The sequence below is a fragment of the Ctenocephalides felis genome, unplaced genomic scaffold, assembly GCF_003426905.1.
Source record: "Ctenocephalides felis isolate EL2017-DRISC unplaced genomic scaffold, ASM342690v1 CF-g0.4_SCAFFOLD_01604, whole genome shotgun sequence".
Taxonomy (NCBI): Eukaryota; Metazoa; Arthropoda; class Insecta; order Siphonaptera; family Pulicidae; genus Ctenocephalides; species Ctenocephalides felis.
In genome coordinates, this window is record NW_020537758.1 from 55286461 (window position 1) to 55309125 (window position 22665).

At 28.2% G+C, this 22665-nt stretch overlaps 1 protein-coding gene across 1 annotated transcript in view; it reads right to left on the reverse strand.

Moving 5' to 3' along the window:
* LOC113373955 overlaps window positions 1-22665 on the reverse strand; it is a 199406-nt gene that overhangs the window by 108262 nt on the left and 68479 nt on the right. Inside the window, exon 2 of the mRNA XM_026614219.1 lies at window positions 17121-17257. Coding sequence (XP_026470004.1) covers window positions 17121-17257 — 137 coding nt within the window. The remainder of the gene's footprint in view (window positions 1-17120; window positions 17258-22665) is intronic.

Sequence of the window (22665 nt, forward strand, 5' to 3'; positions counted from 1 at the left end):
CGCGTGAGTATGATTGCTTTGATAACATGAAGTGAAACAACTGTTCTCGTTCAAATATCAAAGCTTACAATTCAGTTTACTGATCCTGAACGTAAAGTATTACAAAGATGCATATTTTGATAATAATGAAGAATAATTTATATTGAGATTTATTTATCTAAACAATAGTTTGTGTAGCTGTGTATCATTTATATGCTCCATAATGGACATCTATGCAATTTATTTATTGCTAGCGTTATGAATTACTCAAGGTTGTTGTATCACAGCTGTCCACTGTGTGAATTAATATTATAGAATTTATTAATCAGCAATTACTTCATTTTTCTAATGAAGGTTCAAGCCCTAAATGCTAATTACAATGACAAATCGATCATATCATATTTGAAGTGTGACTTCAATTACATTATTGTTTTCAAATATTAAAAATATTTTTAATGCTATTATAAATATATAACTTATAATTTATTATCATATAAATATGTATAATGGTTGACATTAAAAATGTGTGCATCACGTATGTTACTATATTACTAATAAACTTTATTTAAATTGTTATATGATGTATTTATTTTTAACTTAATGCCATCTCGTACAATAGCAAAAAGTTTTACTTCAATCGCGTGTGAACCTTACGCGCACCCTTTTTTTAAAACATAAGTGCTTGATAGTTTGGATCATTTAGGCTAGAGCGGGACACAAAAGTCCAATATTAATTTTAGTAATCATACTGAGAAAATCAAACCAAATGCATCACAACAGATAATACATATCGAAACAACAATTAACAAATTTTGTTCAGTAAATTTCAATGGGTATGTTAAATACCTTGACAAAATTTGTCATAAAGTCTAGGATTTTTTACTCCATAGTCTGGTTAAAAGAGACCCAGGGTGCAAAAACATCCAATATTATATTTTCAATTTTAAAAAGGTTTTACGAAATAACGACTACATTATTTAATTAGTGCAATATAGTTTAATTATTAGGTTAAACCACTAAATTAAAAATTATAACCTACTCCAAATATTTGTATCTTTGTAAAACATAACCGACAAAAATCCTTATCAACTCGATTAGTATCATAAATCTTGCTTTGGTAGGAATTGATTTTTTTGAAAATTTAGATATTACAAATAAGGTGAATATAACTTCTGTTTAAAATACATTTTTATGGGCACATTTTTCACGAAGATCACACTGAATACAACTTTCTTATGGAACCTCGCCAGAAGAATATGTCATCAGAGTTGGAATAACTATTAATTTCATTTATCATACATTTTTATTTACTATTTTCGTATGTTTTACCAGTGTAAGGTTAAGCTTTTTGTCCTAACCCACACATGTAAGTTATTTTAAAATTTTTATAAAAAAACGGTTAAACATAAGTTATACGCCCCATAACACAAGCATAAAACGAAAATTGTATATTATTTAAATTAATAAGCTTATAAATTATATTATATAACTAAACAACAGAAAAAAGTATAATCAAAAACAAATTTTGTTAAAATATAGACGTCGTTCTCTACATATCTATAATAAAATATATTTACTCTACTTAAAAATAGTATCTATATAGTAGTGACGATTAACCTGAACCAAAAATAAGTTCTTGAGTACTCTACTAAGTTGATACAGGTTAAATTTTAATTTTAATCAACTTTACGCCACTCCCAAAGCTACTATAAAGAAAAACACTATGACATTTGGGCTCCATAAAACTTATGAAGAAAATTTTAATGGATTTGAAAAGATTCTCAATTTTAATATGGAAATATCAATATTACGCTGCAAAGATTTAGAAATATATCAGTAAACGATAATAGAGTAATACAAAAAAGTATGAAAATCGGTTCACATCGATTTTGTATCGATAAATTTTAAAACAAGTTAACATCGAAGCTAGTAGAGCAAAATTACAGCACTTTGATTGCTTGTTCGAGCGTGCCATATACAACATAGTTGCGTTCCGATTTAGGAACGAGGTTTTGCTCTAAATTACCGTTTGTTACACTAGCGATTTATGGCGAGAGAAATTCATATAGTTTTCTATAATAAATAACTTAAAATTGTACATGGTTAGTATTGATTTGCAACAAGTTTTCAATTTATAACGTATAACAAAATTTTGATAATTTTAGAGAATCCTATATAAAATTTACGAAATAGTAACGAGCCAATAAATACAAAAAAGGAAAGAGTATTTATGCATTTGAAAAGGTGTGTTTAAGAGATAGAATGAAATAAATGTTTAGAAACAACAGTTCATTGAAAATTTTTTAAACAGAGAAAGTTTGATGTTCAAATTTATAAAATAGCTACTGGATAAAGCTTTATATTTAGAGATTAAATGTATAAATTCAAATACAGTTATAATAAAAAAGAGTACGCGTAAGGATCACACGCGATTGATATAAAACTGATTTGCTACTGTACAAAATAGCAAATTTAAGTTAAGTATAAATAAATACATCATATAACAATTTTGAATAGTGTTTATTAGTAATATGGTAACACTGGTGATGCACAAATTTATTAGTGTCAACCATTATACACATTTATATAATGATAAATTATAAATTATATATTTATAATAGCATTAAAATATGTATAATATTTAAAAACAATAATGTAATTAAACTCATACTTCAAATATGATATGATCGGTTTGTCAATGTAATTAGTATTTACAAATGAACCTTCATTAGAGAAATGAAGTAATGGCTGATTAATAAATTCTTTAATATTTACTTACACACTGGATTATGTTAAACAACGCCTAAACAAATAATTGTTTTTGCAACTTTACTCATCATGTAATTGTAACGCTCTTCCGTTGCATTTGTAAGGATTTACACCCGGTATAGGTAGGGCGGGACATAAAGGTCCAATTCGACTTCGAGCAATTATATTAGGAGAACAAATCTAATTAGACCTAAACAAATAACAAAAATTAAACAAACAACTATTTGACTATGTTTAGTAAAACTTCTAGCTAATTTATCATTGTAAAAACTGTGTTTTTTGCAGTTTTTTAAAAAATTGTCAACTGGTCATTTTACCTCATAGACAGGGTAAAATATCTTACATTTAATCAAAGCAATTATACGAAATATTGACTACATTATTCAACCAACGCAAATATAAATTTTGTGGGTACATTTTTCACAGAGATAACATTGTATATAATCTTGATCTGGTATTTTGACAAAAATATTCATCAGCAGAGTTGGAAAAACTGTTTATTTAACTTAGTTACTTTTTATGTTTTATTGTGTACACCTTGGCCAGAGTAAAGATTCAGTTGGTTCTTTTTACCCCGACCACATGTAAAAGTTTATAAAAGTTTTATAAAACAAAACAATGGAATCTAACTTGAACACATCTTATTAAACATTTGAATAACGTAGACACAAATATAATATCAAGGTCTCATGAACTAAACAACAGTGCTCACAACCAAAAAAACTTACTACAAAAGAAATATTTTTGTTATAGATTTTTAATCATTGTCGTTTATCTCTCGATAACGATGTCGTAAAAATGGCTGGTTATACATTTTTCCCCTCGACTTTTAAATATTAGTGTTGAAAGTTTCTTAACTTGTTTTTAAAATATTGGCAATGAATCTTTTTACCCGCGGACCTCGTAGGGAAATATAATAGGGAAAACTACTTGAACAAAGTATTATTAATTGGTCATTTTAATCCAAGTTTATAGGCTTATTTTAATAAAATTAATATCTTTTTTATAATATCCTTAATTTTTAAAATTTTGAACAAAATGCTTCAATACTCTTTTTTCGCTCACTGCGAAAAAGTTATTTTTAACCAACACATAAATCTGTTAAAGTCTTGATTGCGGCAACAAAGAAGACAGAAAAGTTGTCTCCACGGTCAGTTTATTTTGCAGTTAAAGCACAACAAGCTGTAATGAACTATAATTAGCATTTGTACAGACGTCTGGAGTATTTCATGTCAGCAGTTCAATTACCTAAGGTACATGACAATGTTTGGAAAAGGTCATTCTGAGTAATTTCAGCAATACAATTTAGTATCTGATCTGTATAGTTGTTTATATCTTATATATAAAAATGGAGCTCTCTTTGAAATGTCCGAATAAAACTCGAAAACGGCTGAATCGATTTGGCCAGTCTTAATCTTGAAAAATTCGTGCCAATCCAGAGAAAGTCTAAAAGGTGAGAAATTATTTCAGATCCGCGTAGAAACTTTACATTTTTAATTTGAAAATTTTTGTAGAAGCGTAATTTAAATAAAACAATGGACGGTGGCAATTTCATGAAATGTCAAACGCTTTTGACAGATGATGTTCAATTACGTTTAATAGGATGTTTTACGCGAATATTATTTATTTATGATAAATTTGTAGTAAGTAGATTTGTTTGTAGTTTTATTTATATACAAAAACGTTAGTAAACGGGTCGCAAGTGTTACTAGAGACTCAAAATATAAACATTTTTGATATGTTAATATGAAATTGCACTTTTTGGCATATTTTCTCAAACACGGTGCTCTGAAAGATCTCATTTGTATAATTATATACTCATTAGTACTTATAAAACATTTTCTAGGTTATATTATTTTTCATTTATCTTATTTAAATTCAGAACCTAAATTTGGTATCGATCAAATGGACATTTTGTCGAATAACATTTTTCCAATTATAATTTCCCAGAATCTATCGCAGAATAAATATTAATATATGAAGGTCCGGGATTAAAAAGGTCCACCACCGATGTGCCAAAAATCAGTAAAGTTAAGCATTGTTTAACAACAATATTTGAAAGTAGAGGAAAAAAGATGTATAGCCAGCTACAAACTTGATTTGAAAACGATAATCTTTGAAATGGGGGAGATAAACGGTAATTTTTGAAAATCCATAATAAAAGTATTTTCTTCCGTTGGTAGTTTTAGCATTGGTTACAAAAGTAATTATTTTGTAAAATACCTTTAAAATTAGAATAAGGCTTTAAACCTTTTGCCACCTGCCCGTTACAAGTTACCCCGCATATAGGATAAAAAGGTCTGGATAACAAATTTTTGGAAGACATCAAAAAAGCACATTTCTACAATGATGAAGTAGAAGTCAGTTTACTGAACGTAGTCAGATAATTGTTCGTTTGATATGTCTTATTTGTTGTGATATAATTGTTATATTACAACGAGGCACAAAGGTCCAATTTGACTTTGAGCAAATATAAACTATTGTGAAAACAATTTGTGCCTCGCCCTGCTCTACATTTATACTTTTATTAAATTTACTTTAATTCATCGAATGTAACTTGAAACTTTTCAAAAAGCAGGTCAAAAAAGAAATACTTAATTCATTTTTTATCTCTCTTCGCAACAATTTGAAAATTTTGTATAAGATCAGTAGTATTATTTACAATTATACACAAAATCCAGAAACCAAAAAGAATCTGGAAAACTTGAAATGTAATTAATAAGCCGAAAGACCAAAAAGACTCGGATTGGATTATACGATGTTTTCTATAGAAAGTGTATAAAACTTGCAGTTTGATTGTATTGACAAAATATAGACAAACTAATGGGGTTTATTGTTTTTTACCTAATTGTATACAGCATTCAAACAACACATCCTTATGCACTTGAAGTATTAATATTTTGATTCTCTAGAAATGGTTTAGAATATACCTTATTTAGCAAAACAACGTTTGCCGGGTCAGCTAGTAAAATATAAAAATGAACAGTAAATTATCATTTTTATACTTAAATTTATTTCTATTAGCACACCTTCAACATGAATTGTGCTACTTCTTGGGGAGATTGGATCAATTCCTAGAGTTCTATAGAGCATAGAAAGATAAACACAGAATATTGTGCATTCGTTTGAATTGGACACTTTAAATACTTTCGTTTCTTCCGTTTATTCTACTAGATTGACTCACAGAAATAGAATTGTAAAGCGCCTTCGTACTGACTTACACATGTTACAAAGTATAGAATAAAATACAAATTTCTTAAATTAATTCTGCATATAAATAACATTTTTATTAGCAATAATAGATTATGACAAAAATTTTCTAAAATGTTGCCAAGTTATTTGTTCTTTATATTTTAAAAAATTTGATCTCGCAATTAGTTACGCTCTGGTATATAGGCTAATTCTATGTTTTTTCAATCTGCTAGTTTTTGAAGATTTTCGATCCCATAACTTTTCAGTTTCTTGACCAAATTATACGTTTTTTGCAAAATCACGATGTTTCACTCCGTTTTCATTTCCTAACATTTATCGCCCTAATACTGTATCGACTTTTTCGGAAATTTTAGTAAAATAAAATATTAAAACGCAGGTAAACATGAACAATATGTCATGTGACGCAAATACGAAAAAAAAAACCGTAGACATCAAATATAGTTTTATACTGGCTACAACGAGACTTCGAGTGCTACGACTCTTAGATGCATGTGTAAAAGGAAAAGACAGGTATAAGAAAAAGTTACCAGGAAAAAGGCTGCCAACTTCTGCTTTCTTTCTATTATTAAGATACCGAATCTTAAACAAAAAAAAATTAAGAGAGTTGTCAGTCCTTATATTAAACATACTCGATGCCCTACAGGAAGGAATTTGCATGAACTTCCCGATATGATTAAATAAACCACTTAACCAATAGGAAATGAATATACAATTTATAAGTGATTAATAAGTATACCGTGTTACCTTAGACTTTTATAAAGTGAGAAACTATTGCAGGTTATTCAAATTGAATAAATTGTCCAAACATGTTGGTTATTTTCGGCAAATGGTTTAAATATTAATCCAAATTTTAATTAACTTTTATCATTAAACCATTTGTCGTAGGCCTCTAATATATAAGCTTAATTACTGATACCTGAATAATTAATTTTTTTACTAATAAAATATTAAGACACGACTCGACTGATTTTTGCAAAAAACTATTCGGCACAATTTACCACAAATAATATCTTTCCTTGTTTTGACAAAAACGCGGAGAAAAATATTTGCACTTTTCTAGCAATTCTAAAGAATCTACTCGGCCTATAATAGAGCACTGGTAAACTTACGTTTACCCTCTCGAGCCACATCGAATGGCTTTTAAATTTTTTAAATTGATGCAATTGATGAAAACGCAGACGAGATGTTAAAAATTGGCTCACATACTTTTTCCAAATATGGTCTCAAACGATTCAAAATGACTTATAACTCCGATAAAACATAAAATTAGCACGTCGGATATTTGAGTGGTAATAAACTTCTCCTTAGGAAAGTTAAAAACGAAAAATATTCAGATTCGGACCATATATGTAGTCTAAGGGTAAAGCAGGGCTTGTAAGTTTGCGGGTTTTTTTTTGGTAGAGAGCACCGTTATTTAGTTTACGAGACCTAAGATAATTTTCAAATACACATTTATAAGATGTATTGTTATTTTATATAACTTATATAAGAGTTTACACGCGGGTGAGATAACAAGGACCAACTGAACCTTTATCCTTGAGAAGATGAAAAAAATAGTAAATAGCAAAGTAAATTAAGTTAAATTTAAAAGAATAACAATATACTGAAAATAAATTAAATAAATAGATATTCCACGGCCGATTATAAATATTTCTGAGAAAATACCAGATCAAAGTTATATGCAGTGTTATCTCTGTAAAAATGTACCCATAAAATTTATATTTTGCATTGGTTGAGTAATACATATATTATTTTGTAAAATCCATTTGAAATTAGAAGTAAAACATTTGACCTGTTTAATACCTGGCTGTCATAATGTACCCCGTCAATGTGGCAAGAAAGACCGGGCGACAAATTTTTGGAGAATAGCTAAAAACATATTTCTACAATAATGAATTAGCTGGGAGTTTTATTGACCATAGTCAGATAGTTGTTTGTTCGAAATGTGTTATTTGTTGTAATATAATTGGTTTGGTTTTCACAATATGATTGCTCAAAGCCAAATCGGACATTTGTCATCTGCCCCACCTCCTATATCTAATTGGAAGTACACGTAACAAATACACAAACTTTATCTGCATATAATAGGCAGCAATCGTCAAACATATCACACAATCTATATAGCGTTGAAAGCGGCCAAGTCATACGATCGGGCTTTTAGCTCCGAGCAAACAGACCACAACGCAAGTTACAATATAGTTGCCAGGCGATTATGAAAATGTCATGTATATCGACAGACTGTTTTCATGTTGACCAAATGTTATTAGAATTCTGAATACAATCGCTGAGAGTTAGCCACTTCTGTGTACGTTGGATAAGTTACAATGCTCCAATGGATTCGTGAATATTGGAAATGGTAAACTGTATTCATGTAAATGTATATTGCTATAAGCTTGGTTGCTTCCATTTACTGATTTTACATTTGAATCCCAAAATATTTATGTAAAGAAAAATATAAGTTATTGAGAAATGATTTCGTTTAGAGATAAAATAATTTGCAAACAAAATATTAACAGATATTTACCATATAGTTAGTTATATTTCATACCGACAGATGACCCGACAGACGTTGTTTTGTACTTATGTTCACAATTCAAAGTTACAATTTTTTTTAATAACATGTACTGATATTTACCAATTAGTTAAAAATTATTGTTTTTTCACACTACAGTCTATAACAAAATGTATATACATCCACCCATATGAATCTTAAATATACAACTGCTTTAAATAAAATGATGAGTTTCTGCTTTTTTGAAAAACATTATAAAACATTTTTTCTTATAATTAGTTCTTTATCGATATCCGATGTTATTTTGAAAAAAAAAATGAAACTACACCACTGAGAGGGATGTCATCTCCCCGGGAAATAACAAAGGAGTCTAAATTATTTTCACTTTTGAACTTGATAGTAAGATAAACCTAATTTCAAAATTTCATACGAATTAGAGCACAGTAAAAAATTCAGACCCAAAACGCTCCATTGACTTGAGTAAATATTCCGCAAAAATATGAAAATACTAATCTTTGTATGTAAAAAAGAAAGGGGCTATTTTTAGGATTTTTCCGGCAATTATTCGATTTTTCGCCGTTAGAACCATCACTGGACTTCAACGAACATTTTAAAAAAAGAATTGGCCAAATTGGTCCAAGCGTTGTTGAGTTATGCGCTTACCAACACATTTTGCAATTCATTTTTATATTATAGATTTACACATTTAGTAAATACAGTTTAATATAAAATATTCCTCTACATTAACATCATCTACATTAACATTCCTCTACATCTAAGTAATGCGTTAAAGGATTTAACTTTTTATAGCCCTCTGGAGTTTTTAAATTTCGATTTTTCAAATTACTTTCCCGAAAATCTCAACTAATCATTAACGCGACTTTTCCCGCTCGAAGAAATTTCTCTATTACAGGCAGCAGCAAGATCGATGGATCGACGATGGCAAAAATCCCTACGAACCTACGGGCCCAAACTAACTGATGTCACCTACCAGCCATGTCTATGTCTACTATGCTCGTGACAATATAATTCGTTCGTTAAACTAAATACTTCTAAATTACTATTATTATTATTATTTCTTTCTTTGTTTATTTTTTCTTTTTATTTGTTTTATATAACTGTTATTGTTATATTGTTAAAATACTTAATAATTAGTTAATTAAACACTTACAATTTAAAAAACAAAAAATTTGAGAAACATTTTTTTTTTTTTTTTTTTTTTTTTTTTTTTCTAATTATTATTTTCATAAGACTGTTATTTTTAAAATACTTAATAATTAGTTAACTAAAAACTTATAATTCAAAACACTTTAAAATTGTGAAACAAAATTTTAATTTTTTATTTCGACTGTTATTGTTAAAATACTTAATAATTAGTTAACCAAAAACTTATATTTAAAAACACTTAAAAATTGTGAAACAAAATATTTCCTTTATCAAAATACCTAAAAATTTGTAAAAGAAAAAAAAATTGTAAAAATATTTATCAATAATGATAAAATGATAATGATAATATTAATAATAATAATAATTATAAGAATATAAGATACTCAAATTTGTTAAAATATCATAAAATAACCTAAAATTTGTTAATATTGTAAAAGTATGTATTGTAAAGCTTATTAAAATTACTTATTAAATTTTTAAAAAACACTTGTAACAAACTAGTTATACTAAAAAAAAAAAAATTATAATTAAGTAAATATAAATAGGTTTATAGTAAATAAATTAAGTAATTAAATAGCGAATAATTAATTAAATTATATTAAACCTATAAAATATTGACTTAAGCCTTATTATAATATTAAATATTATACCGACGGCTTGTAAAATTAATAAATAATAAATAAATAAATAAATAAATTACAAATAGAGTGAGCAAAGCAACTATTTTGTATAATGGGACAGTCCATATCCATAAGAATAACTACATTATGGGTAATAAAAATGACTCTAGTTATTGGAAAATATCTCAAAACAATTAATTAATTGTATTGATAACTTCATGTACATATTCAGATTAAAATCTCTTAATATTTAAGTATTTGACTTGATAAAAGTGGTATAGGGTAGAGCGAGGTTAAATGCCCGCGCGTTAATGGGCCACCAGTATCTCAAAAACAAGTGAAGTTAGAATTATTTGAACAACAATATTTGAAAGCAGATGTAAAAGATGTATAACCATCGCCATCACCTTAAATTAAGCTACGTCGCTCTCAGGAAATAAACGGCAATGTTTGAAAATCTAGAACAATATTTCTTTTCGTAGTTTGTTTTAATACAATTTTTGAGTAATTTTATTTAATTGTTTTATTAGTTGTATTGATAATTTTAATTTAGATTTACCTGATGTTTTTATATGATATGTATAACATGAGGGTGGGTAGAAAAAACCAACATAATCTTTACCCTGGCAAAGGTGTGAACAATAAATAATAGTAAATAAGATTGTATATTAAGTTAAAAAAGCAATTTTACTAGTCATACATAAAGTAAATAGTTATTTCAACTCTGCTGATGAATATTTCTGACAAAATTCCAGATCAATTTTACATACAATATTATATTTGTGAAAAGTGCCTACTTAGTTTATATCTTGTGTTGGTTGATATGTAGATGCAATGTAGTTTATTTGGATTAAACAGTTTAATTACCTGAAATCAAATTGGACTTTGATGACCCGCCCTACCCTATGTCAAACTGTAATTAAATCGAAGCTAAAAATAGTAATCAATTTTGGGTTCACAGAGTTTATAGTACAAACTATGTGAATTGAAAATAGGTCTTTTTCTATTTTCTCTAAAAAACACAATATAATTTTATTGTAACAGTTTATTTAAATAAAACTTCCTGCATATTTTTCTATACATTACAAATGTCGAAATAATTTTCAACTCAATATGCGTCATTATTTTGAAGAAAACATTCATGAATTTTTTCTACCTATATTTGACTTATCATTTCTTCGAAACATTAAATAAACAAAATCAAATATGCATTTAATTTTTAATACTGTTTCACTATATGGCAGGAATTATGTTCGGCAAAGAACAAATAACTATAGTTTACATATCATATTAAACTTTTTTGTTTTACTTAAAATATAAAATGCTGTAGTATTATATTATTGACTTGATCACCAAACAAGTGTTTTCTGGATTACCTGGTTTTATGATTTAGATTCGTAATTCATAAACAATGAAATTAAGAAATAATTAGAAATATTTAAAAAAAAATTCGACTATAGTCTATTTTATTAATCTAGTTTATTAAAAATATTAGGATTTCCAAAACATGTAAATTATAATTTAAAATATATATCAATCTAAATATATTAATATCCCTTTATTAAAGATACTACATGAGCTGTTTTTTAAATTAGTCAAGTCAGTTCACTTTCATGATTCTCATAATACATAGCACAATCGTTAATAAGTGAAGTTGTGAAAACTTGAAGTGTAGAGGTACAGTAGACATAATTTCGGCATAATTTTTACAATTTGTAAAACAATTATTAAAAACCTTGAAAAATAATTATGATATTTGGATAAAGGTACTCATGGAGATACTAACACATACACTCACACGTACACACACACATATATCTATACATATATATATATATATATATATATATATATATATATATATAAACATTTGTGCATCACTACTATAATTCAATAACCCGTTGGATATCAATGAAGTTCTGGTGAATTCTATCGTCTGAAAGATTACACGTGATGAGAAATAGATCAAGTTAGTTACCAGTCCGCCGCGTAATCTACTAACATTTGCATATTTTGTTAATTCAGCATCTTCATACTTGAACACAGCTTTTCGATATTTAGGTATATATATATATATATATATATATATATATATATATTTATTTATATATATAAATATACAGGTCTTAAATTAATTAAAACCTGTTAAAGCAACTAATAAATTGAGAATGAAGCAAACAGGAGTGTTTAAACTTTAAAAGAACTATAAAAATCTACTAGACAGTAAATTTGATTAAAGTTTCACGCTGTAATGCTCAATGATTCCGTACACGGATTCAATCAGCAGGTTGTTTATTTGCAGATCGTAAAATATGTTACGTTGAACGAAATCTATTTCGTGTACGGCGAGAATCAATAATTACAACGGCGGCGGCCGTGAGTAAAACGGCACATGTGCAAATTTTATAACCAGCACATTTTATGATATCGTCAAAAATATATAAATTAAACTGTGTCCAAATACACAGCTGCAGAAAAATATTTCCATTTTTATATAAAAAAAAAATTAATGAATTGATGCATTCTTATTTAAAAAAACATGATAAATTCAATGCCAAAAAAATAAAGCTCATAAACTGCTAAATAATAAGCATTTGAAGTCAATTTAATTATATGTATTAATAATACAAATTTAAAAAATATACTATTAAATACAAATTGTATATCATTTTTTTATTTGAAGTATGGGACAATTCTGTGAGACTAGGGCAGCAAAATGCTTATTCAAAAGAATTATCGCCGTGAAGTATAAGTTCTATAATCTTTTCTCGAAATAATGTATCCTTTCATTTATCATAATCCTTTGGAGTTCTACACCTAATACACAGTATTTTGCCGGTGAATGAGCAATTTTATTAAAATATCTCAATTTACTTGATTAGACTGTCCTGATCTTTCAATCCGTACCCGGAATATATTGTCCCTAACCTAGTTTCGAACTTTGCCAATAAGAGATAAGATGAATTATTTATGCAGGACCAAATACATTATTATAATTTTTAGGTCGGAAATCAATAGAAATTGTTATTTTATATAAATAACAACAATCAAAAATAATTTAATAATAATAATTCATAGTAGTTGAAACTTGTAAATGAATTCTCATTTTCATTAATAAAAATTCCATAATTATAAAATAAGAAAACAGTCAATTTAATAATTCCCAAAGACAAACTTTTTTATAATTATTATATATTTCATTTAATTTTGGTTATATTTTTATATTTATATATTGCATTTTAATTTGTTTTTCGAATGATTGAATATCTATCAGAACTTAAAGGTTCTATGGACCGTTGGGATGATTTTCTTAACTGAGTACTTTAAAAGGTTATTATTACAATTTCTGTAATAGTGATAAATTTTGTATTGATGCAACGCTGCCCCGAAAAGCTACCTTCACTTGGAAATATTGATATCTACATTTTCAAGTGCAATCCGACGGCACTACTGCTTGATATCAGGCTGTTTAAGAATAGATTTTGACATAAATAAAAGAGTACTAAAATAAATAAACCAAAACAGTTATCAAATTTAATATAAAAAAATGAGCAAATTACACATCAACACGAATTCTTTATTAATATATCTATGATATAAAAATGAATCGCAAAATGTGTTGGTAAGCGCATAACTCAACAACGCCTGGACCAATTTGGCCAATTCTTTTTTTAAAATGTTTGTTGAAGTCCAAGAGTGGTTCTTACGGCGAGAAAAAATCGAATAATTGCCAAGAAAACCCTAAAAACGGCCCTTTTCCTTTCACATACAAAAGTTAGTATTTTCATATTTTCGCTATCGGATACGGAATATTTACTCAAGTCAATGGAGCGTTATGGGTCTGAATCTTACATACTGTGCTCTAATTCGTATGAAATTTTGAAATTAGGTTTCTCTCAAGTTCGAAAGTGAAAATAATTTAGACTCCATTTCCCGGGAGGATGATATACCTCTCAGTAGTGTAATTTCATTTTTTTTCAAAATGTCGGATATCGTAAAAGAACTAATTATAAAAAAATGTTTCGATAACATAACAAAAACATAATAATTTTTAACTAATTGGTAAATATCAGTATAGGTTATTAAATAAAATTAAACTTTTGAATGTAAATATAAGTACAGGACAACGTCTGTCTGTCTGTAGTTATAAATATAAATTTACATAAAGATGCACAGGATATCATCGTCGTCTAGCAACATAATTACTCCATCAATTGTATTATGATAAATAATATGCTGCATTATGATGTTGCTAAAATGTTGGTACATTAATGTAAATTTAAAATAAATTAATAATCAGTTCCATAATATATTTATATCGTATGTATTAACTTACAAAAATTAACGCTATATCTCATACCGAGTTTAAATATATAAAAACGTGACTGTGCCTATTTTGCATAAGTGAAAAGTATAAAAAAGTGCTACGGTCCTGTATTTTATGAGGGCGCATAAAGTGCATATTTAACCAAAAAATCTTATAATATTGTTATCATTCAAATCGTTTGAAGTAGCATTTACATAATATCCGGCGGAATTCCTCCACCGGGGAGTTTACCTTATGGGACGCTCTTTATGCTGGAGCGCATTGGGTTATTTTTATTCCGCGCTGCGTTGCGGTATACGTATGTGTATTTCTCATAAATGGTTGTAGCGTTGAACGTTTTTATGGAATTTTCTCTTGAAACGGTTATTTTATAGATTTCTTTTTGTACTGGCGAAGTTTTCGGTGCTGTATATGATGCATCCGACGAGAGATATGAAAATAATGAGCGTAGGGAGATAAATACTTATGTGTTGTTAGGACGATATAACTTTATGAGAAAATTGATTTAAACGCCCCAAAAAGTGCGTAATATGTCGTTTTGCTTAGAAGATTTTTGATGATGAAATATAATACCACCATATACCCGTTTTGAGTAAATTTATAATATAATCTATATTTTTAATTTATTTTTCAAGTAAGGAATTATTAATATACGTGTTAATATAGCGATAATATATATAATCATATATAAGGTAGTGCGGGGCACAAAGATCTAATGTGGCTTTTGCTGCGAAAACCAAACCAACTTCTCAACAATTGATACATAATAAACAAGCAACTAGCGAACAATGTTAGTAAAATTCTCAGTTAATTCCTCGCTGTAACTAGTTGTAAATGGCATTTTGAACTATATTAAAAAACGATACCTTTTATAAAAGAGCGGCCGATTAATTCAAATTTTAATTAATTATTATAATCTAAAAACTTTTCGTTTTTCTCAATTTTTGCTGCTAATTTTAAAATAACGGCTCAGTCGATCGCATAAAAAAATTTACCAGCGCGAGTGCTTTTGAATTTAAAATCGTTTCAGGTGTTTTTGAGGAAACAAAAATGCGCTGCTCATTTTTTGAAAGATTGTTAAAAAATAATAAAGAAAAACCTTTTTCAGATAAGGGGCCGTTCAAGTATTACTCAAGCACTATAGGGGGCGGGGGGTTATTGATTTGCTTATTTTGCTTATTTTCGGTAAGAAATTTGCTTACTTTTGCTTACAAAGGGAAGGGGGGAGGGGTAAATAATTATAATAAATCTGCTTACGTAATACTTGAACGATTCCTAAAGTGTATTAGGTAAGCATTTCTGTTTAGTGTTTAACAGATAGTTTTAAAAATAAATTTATAAAACGAAAAAGATCCATCCTCGATTCAAATCTTTCGATTCTCTAAATTCTTTTTAGAGCTATGGAATAATTATTGAGAATTTGAATTCGTGTTATCATATGGATGATTTGCAATTCCCATCTAAAAATTGTTCAATTCTTTAAGTTATATGCATTTCAAATTATCGACACCAATATTTTTATACATTGAAAAAACATGTGTTTTTCTGAAAGATTGAAAGATTGTTTTCTATATTCAAATATATAAGCTATAAAATAAAAACTACCTTTAAAATGAATATTTAATTAAAGTTGACCAAATATGACCACAAAACTAGACAGATTTTTATGTTAAACACTCGAAAACCAAAAGTGAGGTTGCTGAAATGCTCAAGCCCTTTATACAAAAAAGCTACCTGCTGAAATAAAATCAAGTACAGCTTCAACTATATTCAAAATTAAATGATTAAATTATAGCGTTTATATGCATTTTTGTAACAATCGTTGTTCGGACGTATTTTTGTTTTATCATATTGGTCATGAAGATGACAATCTTCATGACATTGAGCTTTTACACGGAATAGTTGCTACCCCTGGTAGAGAAGGAGCGGAAGTTTTGATGGAACTAAATGTTCAGTTCTAAAAGTAAAATCCGCGAAACAACATGTAAAGTAAATAATAATAAATATATCTTTTTTCATTATAACTTAGTGACAAATCAGTGATTGTAATATACAAACAAATCAGTTTTTATATAATATAGTGCAACCCAACAACCTGAGTTATCGAAGGATAGTTTTAATAAATTTCATAACTACGTGACAATTGTTAAATAAATTAGATGATCAACCATTGTTATCTACTGGTAAAAAATATTCACTGTGAACTCTTACACTAGACAATTTGTTCGAGTACGAGTAGGAAACAGTATTTGTGAGCATACATTTTGACCAACAAATGAAAAAGAAAAGTAATGGAATAATGTTCGTATATAATTACATGACAAATAAACGTTATACTGTCAATATTTTCCCATAAATTATTACACCAAAAATACCTCATTCATTACGTCGAAACATCAAATATTTTCATATAAGAAATTCTTTGCCCTTAGTTATTTGTATCTACTACACGTATATATTGCTAAACATTCTTTAACTTCCGATGCCTTTCCCAACAAATTACGTAGTAAATGGCGAAGAAGATATAACTCACTTGAATGAAATCGCCCATGGCTCCTCCCAGGGCCGTGAAGTTGAGATGACATATGAACGGCAGTTCGTCATCTTGCGGCCGAGGAACTTCCAGCTCGTATGTGCGACCGGCCACACCATAATACGTCTTATTGCAAGCTGAAAGAGATAGAAAAATGATTGAATTATAATTATTGTATAAAAAAGTATTATATTTTTATACACCTTCATGATATTATTTTCTTTATAGCCCTTAGCGTAAATATTGAAAATAAATACTACTTAGGAATGTAATAAAATTTTATACTTTTTAAATTAATCAATTTTACAGACTAAAAACTTCATCATTCCATAATATTTTTCATTTTATCTTATATTTGAGGATCTATATGTTTTTTTCATAATTATATAAAAATAATTAGCACTTGTTCAAAACAGTTAAAAATACATTTTTTATTTTTTTGTAAAATTGAAAATAAAAGTTCAAAATTACTAATGTGAAAGACTATTTTAACCCGGTATTGTAATATTTTGAATACGTCTGAATTTTATCTTTTATAACGTGTTGTTTCATAAGCATACAAATTGTACATAACATTTTCAGATATTTGATAGGTAGTGGTAATTTTATTATCAAGTAAGAGCAAAAATTTATTTTAAATTTCGGGACAAAAAATTTACATTTGGTACAAATATTGCTTTTAGAAGAACCTGGGATACAAAGATTGGAAATCCGGGACTGTCCAAGCCAAACCAGGGTGTATGGTCACTTTAGGCATATACCTCCGCGGATAAAAAGGACCACCAACTTATCTCAAAACCAAGTGAAATGTAATATTATTTAACGCTAGTATTTGAAAGTAGAGGGCAAAAAACGTGGAACTATCGGCTTAAATTGGGCGCGTTTTGCCAAAGTTTTAACGCATGTATTTTTTTATGTTGTTAGTTTTTTTGGTTTTGAGCACTGTTGTTCAGTTTACTATACCAAATATAATTTTTAAGCCTACGCTATTTAATTGTTTTGTATTGTTAGTTAATTGTATTGTATTTCTATCTTAAATTCAATAGTTTATTACAAAACTTCTATGAAAGCTTACTTGTGATTTGATACTCGTGGGTAAAATAGCTGAACTTTACACTGGCAAAATGTGAGCAGTAAGTAAGCAATAGGATAATTGTAAATAAAAATTATATTAGGTTAAAAAAATTAATAAGGGATAAATTAAGTTAATAGTAATTCCAAGTATGTTCATGAATACCAGTTGAGAGTACCAGACCTAGGGTAATATGAGTGTAATCATTGTAAATAATGTGCTACTAAAATTTGTATTTGGAATTGGTTAAGTTATGTAGCTATTGTTTCGTAAAATCCCTCTGAAATAAAAAAAGCATTGTACTAGTTTGCTCCTGGCTGACCCTTTTACCCAGTCTATGAGACAAAAAGAGATATATGACAAATTCTTAGAAAAATAGCAAAAAAACATATTTTGTGAAATATGTGAATTCAAAATTCTATTAATTCTCTACCATTAATTAATTAAATTCAAACCATTTAAACTAAGGATTGAAATAATTCAGTTAGGAAAATTTGATATTTCTCAGTTTTAAAACTAATCAATTTAAAAATTTTAAGTTATGAAAATTACTCCTATAACAAAAAATTACTATGTTTTACTACTGATATCATAAGATAATTGAGTTACTGAAATCGTCATACAGATTCACTTCAGCTGAATTTAGTGTTAAGTAAAAGTAAATATTTATGATAATACGTAATATTCATAGAAGATAGTGACCTGTTTAACATAAATTCACGTACAAGTAAAATATTTTTTAAAGTGGCGAATGAAAATATCTTTATAAAACATATCATAGTTTCGGATACAAAAATACAACATATACGACGAAGTAGTTGACAGAGCCTTTAAACAATAGCCAGAAACCAAAGGCATTTTGAGCTTTCTAAACAATTGGAATTCTTAAAAATATATCAAATACAAGATGATCTGGAACAATCAATATAATTATTATTTTATAAAAAAATATAAATATAAATAAATCGATGTTTGATTCATTGTAAAAACGATGGCGATTATATTTACGGTTCTCTCATTATTCGAGTTAAATTTTTTTTGGTAAATTATATGAAGTACGGCCTTTGAAAAGGCGCAGTAAATAATTAATCTTCAATAAACCCATAATTATTTATTGAATAGACTAATGATTTTTTTTTTCAATACGTAAGTAACACAATGGTACGCTAAAAATAATTTTAATAATTTTTCATTTAATTAGGAAAAATATGTTTTTCCAAAATAATAAAGAATCTTCTTATTATTGTCGTATTTATAATTTTCTCAAAAATCTCTGACAAAATACTATATGAAATATAATAAATTAATTAAGCTAGAAACAAATATTAATGCAACTTATTCTCTTTGTTAGTTATAGTGTTTAATATAATGTAATTTCAACAGTCATCTTTCTTTTCCTAAACATTTTGCATAAAATTAACAGATTCTCAAACAATTGCACAAAAACTAAACAATTTGCATAAAGTTACAATTCTAACGAATGTAGTAATGTATGAAAAGATAATTCTAGAGCATCTAAACATAATTAATTAAAACAAATGTGTAAAAAAAGCACAAAAGATTCTGTCAATAATGATATATTTAAAATATCTTGAAATTCGCATTTCTATCTGTTACAAAAAACTCAACCCCGCACAATAAAGTAACCTCTACATAAGACTGAACAAATAGTAGCACTCTGACGTTATTCCAGCAAATAGTTATACGGAATGTGCTCAGAAACATGTATTGTTTGACCTGGAGACTGCTTTTATCGTACGGGCATTGATATGGGACGTATGCGACTAATCAATGTCAGAGAGGCGAACTATATCTGCGGACCGAGATCAGTTGTGTTTACAACCGGCGAACTATACTGGAATCGTGTTCTTGGCTGAAATTCATAGTATTGAGATAGACCCTAGTATAATATCATATCAGCGACCAATAAGCGATGTGGATTGTGAATTCTTATCGACAAATTAATCTACGTTTTTTTCTTTTTATTTTCATCTAAACTACAACTGCCTGAGATGGCATTCAGTAATTGTTTGTAATTAGTTATTAAATAAGTTTTTAAAATACTACCCATTGGTAGTATTTCAAGTTAGTATAATAAATATAAATATGTGATAATAATTGCAAGCAAATAATAAATATAAATATGTGGGAATAATTACAAGCACTACACTAAATATATAACTATATTAAGTCTAATGGATCTAATCTTCTTAGTCTCTTGGCAGTGTTCGCAGAAAGTAGGTCCTTTGATAGTTCATTTGGATGGTTCTCCAATCTTGACTTATATATCGCAGCAAATCTACTAATTTCTTCCGCTATTGTTTGTATGTTGCAGTCCTGATGAACAAGTCAATTAGGTACATACCTGTGAGCTATCAGTATTTTGTTGAGGATCTTGTTTTGAGCTCTCTGTAAGATGTTTATATTAGAACGACTGGCACTACCCCAGAGGGAAAGGCCATAAGTCCAGATTGGTTTTAAGGCGACTTGTATGCAAGAAGCTTGTTGTAGATGGATAGTTTGGACTTCGAACTCAACAGCCAGTACAGTACAGTTTTTTGAAATTCTCTTCAAGCTGGAAACGTTTTTACATTATATGATTTTTCCATGTAAGCCTTCTGTCCATGTGAAACCCCAGGTAATTTACATGTTCAACCTGAGGTAGTTGAACCCCATTGATTGAGACGGGCGGACATGTTTCCATTCTTAACGCGTGATTTCCGATTGTTAATTTCAAGTCTCCAAAATTTTGTGCCACATTTCTACTAAATTTAAATGCTGTTGCAGGGCATTAGCCGTAGCTTTAGGGCATTCATAAATTAATCTACTGTGTCTACATAATATAATCTACTGTGTTTTTACAATGTAATCTTAAAAACTCCTTACACATATAGAAACATTTTCAAATTGATCGACTAAAACAAAAACTTCATTAAATTGAGGCTGCCTATTTAATTGCGATACTAATATATTTTATTCATGCCTAGTTACACTATTTTTGTAGTTTTCGTTTTAATTTTGAAATTTATGCTTTCAAACTTCCACGTGCATTTACCTTCGCCTTGTTTCTAAGGTCATTCCATTTTTACTTCGATTTTGTTTTGCGTAAGACACGTTTTATCAATATCGGTTCGATACCGCACGGTTATATTCTCTCCTACTTTTTTAAGTAAAACTTTTTTAAGAACGACTCAGAAAAATGGGTTTAAGACACATATACTGAATCGTCATTAGCTAAGGACGTCGTCATGTAAAATGAGTTGATGTGATTGGTCGAAATCGTCTGGTCAAAAACATGATGAACTAAATTTCACAAAGAATAATTCTCTTTTTCAACCAACTACGAGATCTGGCACTATCAATGATACAGCTAGAAATTTAGACAATTTGCTGACTGAATTCATATCTATTGCTTCAGTTATCTCAAACCATGATTGGTTTCATATCATATTTGAAGTATGATAGTAATTAATTTGAGGTATTAAATAATTATAAAGTGGTTGGAATTTATGTATTACTAGTGTCACTAGTGTTTTAAATTCTTATATGATAAATTTATTTTAAACTATTGAACCGTATAGCAAAAATTTTTAGTTCGAGCGTCGCCCATGGACGACATGCGCTTGACGACTTCTATATTCATCACTCTCAGTTAAATTATTGAAACTTCTAATTTGTTACTGCGGTTTTCAGTTTTTTAGAAGTGTTTCTTTGATAATGATTGGAAAAGCTTAACATGTTTTAAGTGACAAGTACTTGAGCTGTTTTCTGACTCATACAATAGCAAGGCTCCTGCGGATAACATTTTGAAAACTGTTAAAAAAGGATTTTGAACCTTTCTTCTATTCACTTTTTTCTAGTCTCTAATCTGTACAGGAACAATATTCAAATGTAGCATTTCAATTCAAAATATTTTAAATGTTAAACTCATCCCTATAGAAATATATTTCTTTTAACTGCAGCTGCAATTACTCAACATAGAAATTGAACCAGTCGAAATTGATTGACTAGTTCGTTGTGTAATAAATTCGTCTGGCTGTCTGTACGTTTACGATCCCAGTGCGTTTACAATCACTCTTTCACATTTTTTTCACAATTCTGACATTACTAGTAATTGTTTTAAAACAATTACGTATCCGTATGCTCAAAAAAATTTGACTTGCTAAATGTCAGTACGAACCATAGTATAGCAAAATAATGGAATTTAATTCTCATAAATTATTTTAGTATTTAGTGATTTTGAAAAGTTAAACTAGGAAACTGCAGTCTGAAACTTATTTCATGTAATTTTAAATATAAGTTATACCTCTAATTGTGCTTGTGAGCAATCGAGACATACGAGACTCGTATACGGAACACTGTTCGTACACACTTTTTATGCGTGGATTATTCTCTAAAACTTTAAATAATTATTATAATTAAACTACGTTTCATAAGCCTATAATAGTTTGAGGTAATTGGTTTGAATATCAA